The sequence below is a fragment of the Zonotrichia leucophrys genome, chromosome 18 (assembly GCF_028769735.1).
Source record: "Zonotrichia leucophrys gambelii isolate GWCS_2022_RI chromosome 18, RI_Zleu_2.0, whole genome shotgun sequence".
Lineage (NCBI taxonomy): Eukaryota > Metazoa > Chordata > Aves > Passeriformes > Passerellidae > Zonotrichia > Zonotrichia leucophrys.
In genome coordinates this window covers 8,363,160-8,370,721 of record NC_088187.1, presented here as the reverse complement: position 1 = coordinate 8,370,721, position 7,562 = coordinate 8,363,160, and the positions used below count along the sequence as shown (strand labels likewise).

The following is a 7,562-nucleotide window of genomic DNA, read 5'->3' as shown; positions in this document are numbered from 1 at the left end:
ATTTTTCTGTGCATACACAAACGGAGGAGCGGCGGCAGCCGGAGCGGTTTCAGCACGGCTCGGTACCGCCCCCGGTGGGGTGAGGACAAGGCCCGTGCGCTCCGAAGGCTCCTCCCAGCTCCGGGCCCCGGGGCGGGTTCACGGCACAGCCGGCGGGGCCGGGCGGGGCGGGGCGGTAGCGGGGCCCGGTGGCTCCCCGCGGCACAGGCGGGGCCGGGGCCGCGATGCTGCCGGCGCTGCCGGACGGCGATGAGCGGGAGCTGGAGAGCAGCGAGGAGGGCGGCGGCGCGGGCGAGGAGCGGCGGCCGGAGCGGCACGGCTGCACCTACCACGGCCTCTATGGCTACCGCAGGTGAGGCGCCGGGTTCCCCCGCGGGGAGGCCGTGCCCAGGCCTTGGCCGTTCCCAGCTCCCTGAATTCCCTTTATTTTTTTTCCCCTTCTGTTTCTCTCCGGTGAGATTCTTTCCCTCCCACAATGCACGGATTCCCTACTCCTGCTTTTATTCGCCCTCGGGCCGTGCCTTTTCCCTGCTGCAGCCGCTGTTCCCTGTTGCGTGTCACGGCTGTAAACTCACTCCGGCAATCCCTCGGGTTCCAGGTCCGCGCAGCCGGGAGCCGCCGCCGGGGATGGCAGTGCCGGCGGCGCCGTGGCGCACACACCCTCCGCCGAGGACTTCAGGTAAAGCCGAGCTGCAGAGCAGCACAATCACGGGAATACCCCCGTTTGAAGTCTTTGCCGTATTGCTGTCAGATCACTGTTAGGTCCTCTGCACTCCCTTCAAAACACAACCTCCCTCTGAAAGCGTTCTGGAGTTCCCATGGCACTTCTTTTGGAATACCTGGGGAATGGACACGCATACAGAGCTCAAGTAGTGTATTAAACAGAAACTATCATCCTTGAGTTTGAACTTTTTTTTTTTTTTTTTTTGCTACTAGTACTTGATATTGCTGTATTGACTTAATTTTTCATGTAGGTAACATACAACAAGAATTTATTAATTTTCAAAAGACATCTTTCCATAAACTCTGTATTACAGTTGGGGAAATGTAGGAACAAAGAGGGCAGTGTTTTGTCTGTAGCTGCTGGGAAGGTCAGCATGAGCTGACACCACATCTCCAGACTGCTGGTCAGTGGGCAAACCACTGACTGCTCATGATGGGCCAAAAGTCACAGAGCTGCCTTAGCTGCCACCAGAGAGATATCGCAGGGAGCCCCTGCTAGAGGCAGGTTCTGCACATCCTGAGAGACACTAAACAATAACATTTGCCTTTGGGTAACGATTTCCTCTGGTTTTTAAAGCCTCTCCTTGCTGGACACCAACCTACCCGCCGAGGCGGAGACGGAGTTGCGCAGTTTCATCGCGAAGCGCCTTACTAAAGGAGCGCTCTTTGAAGGAATGGGGAATGTAGCATCAGTGGGGCTGAGGTAAAATTTTGAAATTATTGGTGAATGAGAGCTGTAAGGAACATTGGCACATCTTGCCTGCCTGCTGCTGCACTTAGTTTAATCCTGATTCCATGTTCCCAGTCTGTTGTTGCTGTTAATAACAGCCTTACACAAAGACACTTTCCTTTTTTAAGTAACTTTGAGAAAAATACTGTTTTAAATAATTTACTGTTTGAATACTTTAAAAATACTTCAGATGTTTATGATAATGTCCTTTTAAACAACTCTTATCACACAGAAGAAAAAAGAGAAGGTCTAAGAGCTGCACCTATGGCTGCACCTACCACTGCCATAGTGCTACCTGTTAAAATTACCTCAGAAATAATGTATGTCTGCTTTTTGCACTCATTTATTGTGATATATCTGGAAGAAAGTAATTTTTCTTCCTTTTCTCATAGCATACCAGAAGGTAAAGTTGGGTGTTACTACTGTCGTTTCCAACAAGAAAGTCTTCTGGAAATGGCAACGTTGGAATCAGACATCAATGCTCCAGAATATGTGGTTTGTTTCTTAGGTGGCTCAGAGAAAGGTCTGGAACTATATCCTTACCTTGAACTTTCTTTACCTGTATGGAGAGGGGCACGATGGATAAATTATCTTGTCATTTTGTCTGTTCCTACTTGAAATCACTCGTTTGTGCACACCCTTCAGTAACTGCAAAAGTCAGTAATAACCATATACTGAAAGGAAAAAATACAGGTCTTAACTGATGCATCTTATTTTCCTTAAGAAGATACTTTCAGACTTGAGCTGGACAAATACATTCAAAATCTGAAGATAAATCTTGATTTGGAGGTAAGACCTAACGTTTTTTTTTTAAAGTGGTGAAAATTAGTATTTATGCAGGTTAATTGCTAAAACCATCTGGAAGATCTAATCTATAGAGACAAAATAGGTGTTTCAAGTACCAGTATGAAACACAGGGAGAGATACTTGACTCACTGTAGTACAATGAATGTCTAAGGTGCTCTCAGCCACACAAGTCAAAAGGAAAAAAGGGGGGGGACCTTTTTGTGTCAGTCATAAATCTCTTAAAGATCATTTACTGTCGGATCTCAAAATCTCAGCCCTGAGATGCTGAGCCTCCGAGACCCTGGGGGGGTCTCGGGACTCCTGGAATGTTGCCAGAAGTGTCTGGTAGCTGGACTTTAACCCTACACAGGAGACGACAAGGATGAGGGCTTCACAGGGCCTCACCGGGGTGAAGGGTGGAAAGATTAGTTAATTAGAGGGTGAGACACAAGGTTTAGGATTTATGTACAGGGGGGTTTAGAGGAGTAAGATGGAGGAATTGGGGTGTGTCCTGTCCTCCTCCTTCTTCCTCCTCTCCTCCATCTTCTTTGGCCACGGTGGCACCTTTCTATTGGTTATTACTAAGAGTACACCGAGTTATAAGAATAGATGGTATTGGGGAAAAATGATAAATATTGTATACGTAGCAAAGGGTATAAAGATACGTGGCTGCCCGGAGGGAGACGGAGTGTGCCCATGGCTGACTGCAGAGCAGATCTCTGCTGGCTGAAAGAACATCTTTTAGATAAACAATTAATAAACATAAAACCAGAAAGAAGAACTGAAGCCTCTTCTCGTCCTTTGATACGCGGGCTGCGTCAAGGCCACCTCCGGGCCACCTCCGGGCCACCTCCGGGCTCCAGGCCCCTCAAACAGCCGGAGATAAACCCAGAATTTACCGTTAAATCTGGAGAGTAACCAATACAATTTAATGGTCTATAAGGAACTTATCAATGTCCACCTCAGTTGTTGCCAGTTCTGAATGTTAAGAAAGGACATTTGTGGGTTTCTTGTCACAATTTTCTAGTGGAAGTTCTGCATTTTAAGTCTTTTTTGTCATCCCATCTGCTGTTGCATGGTTTTCACTCAATATATACCATAATATTACAGTTCTGGCTGTTTCTTAAAATGCAAAGCCTTTCATTTGCCAATAAATCTCAAACTCACTATTTTAGTTCACTGTGGTTTGAGATTAAGAAGGTTCCAACATCCAATTATCTGAGATTGAGTAGATTATTAATAGGCTTCTATTGATGTAGAAATCTGATTTTTAGTTAAAGCTTTAATGCTTCAATGTGTTACAGCAAAAAAACTTGGAGGCCTGTGTTAGCCCATACCTGAGGAGCTGGTTTGAGGATGCCATCTGCCCTATCCAGAGGGTTGTGCAGCTCTTCCAGGACAAACTTGCCTCTCTGCTACATGCTGTAAGTGTATTTAAAACTGGCTAGCTAAAAAAAGCTAAAAAACCTTCAAAAGGCATCTCAGTGACTCCAAATGTTTAAAATATTTCTTTCATTTGCTTTCCCAGAAGAAGGAAATTAAAAACCCTCATTTTTTTTTGTTCTTTTTGTTGGGCTTTTTTGTTTGTTTGTTTTTTAAATTCAGAGCAAGCACTTTTCCCCTGCTTATTGCTAAAGAAGCACATAACAATTCCTTCTGTCACTTAAATTAAGTAATGGTGTCCACACTGAAATTAGAGTAAGAAAATCAGAAATAGCATGAGCAGTCTGTCCATGCCATAATTGTCTGAGTGAAAAGGGATGTTATGTTGTGTATGTGTCATATGTAATTCACTGGAAACAGAAAAGAGACTAATCCTAGCTCTAGTCCCTGAGTTTGAGGAGGTTCTGGATGGAATAGCTAACAGAGTATAACTGCTGAATTTCTTCTGAGTGCAGAACCAGCTGTAATGGCAATAATACAGAGTACTGCCTTGACAAGAACAATTTTTAAAGTACCACATTATGTATTAATTGCTCATAACTGCAATATAGCTACAAAAGTCATATTGAAGTTGCATCCATCTTTTTCCTTTTCTCTTTGTTTCTTTTTTTGTTTAAGGCTCTGAGTTACACTCCTGTAGAAGTCAAAAATGCAGATGAAAGAACAGAGAAGGACATCAGCAGGTAAAGATACTTAGAGCCCAAGGAACCTTTGAGTAACTGGGCTACTGTGTCTGACGGTCCCCTCAGTGTGCAGGAGCTGGAAAGGAGCAAGCAGCTGACAAGAGCTTTCTGTGTCAGGTTCCTGGCAGCTGCCAGCCTCCAAGGACTTGTCCAGGAAGGCACAATGACCTCCCTGTGCATTGCCATGACAGAGGAACAGCACAAGTCCATGGTTATAGACTGTAGTGGACCTCAGCCCCAGCTGCATAATGCAGGTGAGATTACAGCAGGGAACCCTTCCTGTTGCTCCCTTGGGTCCATCAGCTGCTGAGAGCTGTGACATTGAGGATATTCAGATCATAGGCCCAGAAACTTTAGGTTCTGTTTTCCTGTGAGGTACCAGAGTAGTTTGTTACACCAGACACACTGGAATTCTGGGTTGAAAATGCTTGGTAATAAAATCCACAGTACATTTAGTTTGTGGACTGTGAAAGTATGACTTGTACTTCAGGGAAGTATGACTTGTAATTCAGGGAATCTGCAGAACTTTTTTCCTGTTGTGGTTTTGATAAATGTTGGGAAAAGGAATTCACCAATCAGAACAGAGTCTTGTGCAATCACTGTAGCTGTGTTTGCTTTTCTTTTCCACGTGTATTGGTTTTCCTTAAGACTCATTTCCTGGCCCAGGTATATTGCTATCACTTGTTAGGTGGGAGTGATTAAACCAGGTGAATGCAGCTGTATATTTATGTGGGGCTCATTTGCTTTTTCTCATCTCTTCTCTGTGTTCCTGCACATTTAACAGGAAGCAACAGATTCTGTGAGGACTGGATGCAAGCTTTTGTGAATGGTGCTGAAGGTGGAAATCCATTTCTCTTCCGGCAGATTTTAGAAAACTTTAAATTGAAGGTACCTGTTCATATATGTAAAAGACTTGAAGAAGATATTTGGGTTACTGTGGGAGCAAATACTACACTCAAAATATTATTTTGCGCTGAATAGAAGTTTTAGGTTATTATGATATCCATATGTCTGTTAACTGACTAACTCTGAAGCTTAATTTGAGGGCTGGCTTACTGTAGTTGACAAGAACAGCTGTAAAGTAGTGTCAGAGTTTCTTCAGTGAATGCTCCAAAGGTGTTTTCTCAAATTTAAAGTAAGACCCGCCTTCATTGTTGCTGTGGTTTTTTTCAAATACCGTTAATCTGGGACTTGCACACACAGTCTCATATAACTGGTATCAGGGGTTCAGTAGCTAACAATTGTTAGGTGAGCTGCTAAGAATTCATGCTACAAGTTGGACACATCACGTTGTGTCCACACATTTTGCATCATTACAGTTCCAGCTATAATATGCATCCAAGACAATATTCAATTCTTACAGTACTCTTAAGCAGTAATACAAACTTTCTGTTGGAAATGCTTTTGCTTGTCCTGCTATTTATCCTTTATTTTCCACAATAGTGTGTTTTCATTCCATGTAGGAGGATAAGCAAATGCTCTGTTGCTCTTTGCCAGGCTATCCAGGACATCAACAACCTGAAGAGGTTTATCCGCCAGGCTGAAATGAACCACTACGCCCTGTTCAAGTGCTACCTGTTCCTAAAGAACTGTGGCAGTGGAGACATCCTGCTGAAGATTGTCAAAGTAGAACATGCAGAAATGCCAGAGGCCAGGAACGTAGTGACCGTCCTGGAGGAATTCATGAGAGAAACATCAGTGGCTTAAAATTATCTTATGTATAAATCATTAATTTCTTCTGTGCAGTGCAGCTATTGCTGGATTTTTAATTTATATTTAAAAGTATTGCCCAAGTCAAATCTTAGCTGCAGTTTCATCTGCCTTTTCTTGGTTTTAGACAAAGCACTATGAGCTTTTTTAATGTGTACATATCAGATAATACAAACTCCTGCAGAGTTTTCAGATTCTCCAACTGACTTGCTCCTGTTCTGAGGAAATCATGACATTTGATTTTTATAGTCATTGCAAAACCAAACCCAAATCCCTTACCTAGCAAGCATGTCACTGTTCTAAATAATTTAAATGTCTTTAAAATAATTTAGATCTGGCTGCTTTGTTTTTATAAAGAAGTACAAACATCTGGATAGATCTAGATAATGAATTAATCATTTTAGTTTAGAAATGAGAATTTAGGTACCAAGTCTGTGTCTGGTTTCTGCTTTCAAACTGCTGGTTTGTTCTGCTGCCACTGGATAAACAAGTTGGTAGCTGTGTGAAGCAGAGCTGCCTGAAGACTGAGCCATGGCAGTGGTCAGTGTGTATGTGCCTGTATGTGCCCATACACACACACAACAGGTACCTGAAATTCCCAGGCTATTTGATGTATCCTCTTCTTCCTTAGGCTGAGATGTGATCAAGACCTTCTTTGTATGTTCTTATATTACAGTTTTGCATAACTGTAAATCTATGTTTTTCAGTCATGAAGAAACTAAAGAGTTTCTTCTTTAACATTTAATATTAAGACTTTTTCAGAATTTGAAATAAATTAACTTCCCAAATTAATTACTCAGACTTTAAAACATTTCAGTGTATCAGCAATGGATTCTTACCCACATCATGGGACACATAGGCAGCAGAATACCTGAAGGAAATCTTTGGCTACAGCTGGAATAAAAACTTATGAAGTCTGTGAGTATTCTCATAAAGAGAGCAATTTCTGCAAACCTGTTACAAGCGGAATTCCCTGTTGGTTCCCTTTGCAGCAGAGGGTGTTTGAACTCCCCTGAAACAGTGCCTGTAACTAATGTGGTTCAGTGTCACTTGTGCTGGTGCTCTGTACTGTGAGGGCAGGAGTTGCTGCTTTCCTGTGACACCACATGTTGAACCTATAATAAGGCTGACAATAAAACACGTTGAAATCCTCAACAGTGCGCCTGTAAATTGTCAGTGACTGTGGTCCTTGATCTCTGCTGCTGAAATCCATTTATCCCTCAATGCAGAGGAGCTGCAAGTGTGGCATTGACAGCCATGGTGGCATATGATGTATTGGAGAGGAAAAGTAGTGTGAAAGAAAACAAACCCCTCATTCAGTCATTTGCAGGAGCTCTGAGAAGAAACAAGTGGTTTCCTTCGTGAGTAAGTACAGCAGCAGCACTCAATAAAACATATCACCTTTTGTTGCTCCTGTACATTCTAAAAAATTTGGAGCACTGGTTGTTGAGTTTGCTGGCTGATCAGGGCACAAGAAGGAGCTCAGT

At 43.2% G+C, this 7,562-nt stretch overlaps 1 protein-coding gene across 1 annotated transcript; it reads left to right on the top strand.

The window, feature by feature from the left end:
• The first annotated feature begins 162 nt into the window (after window positions 1–162).
• On the top strand, window positions 163–7,230 carry C18H17orf75 (chromosome 18 C17orf75 homolog). The gene is made up of 10 exons (XM_064728272.1): window positions 163–352; window positions 599–679; window positions 1,301–1,426; window positions 1,846–1,986; window positions 2,185–2,242; window positions 3,544–3,663; window positions 4,301–4,365; window positions 4,483–4,619; window positions 5,150–5,253; window positions 5,863–7,230. The coding sequence occupies exons 1-10, from the start codon at window positions 225–227 to the stop codon at window positions 6,070–6,072; spliced, it is 1,170 nt and encodes a 389-aa protein (XP_064584342.1). The 5' UTR covers window positions 163–224; the 3' UTR covers window positions 6,073–7,230.
• Window positions 7,231–7,562: the final 332 nt, after the last annotated feature.

Coding starts and splice junctions, on each gene's coding strand:
- C18H17orf75 (XM_064728272.1), top strand. CDS start 225: ATGCTGCCGGCGCTGCCGGACGGCGATGAGCGGGAGCTGGAGAGCAGC. Junction 353..598: donor GGCCTCTATGGCTACCGCAG/GTGAGGCGCCGG, acceptor CTCGGGTTCCAG/GTCCGCGCAGCCGGGAGCCG. Junction 1,427..1,845: donor GTAGCATCAGTGGGGCTGAG/GTAAAATTTTGA, acceptor CTTTTCTCATAG/CATACCAGAAGGTAAAGTTG.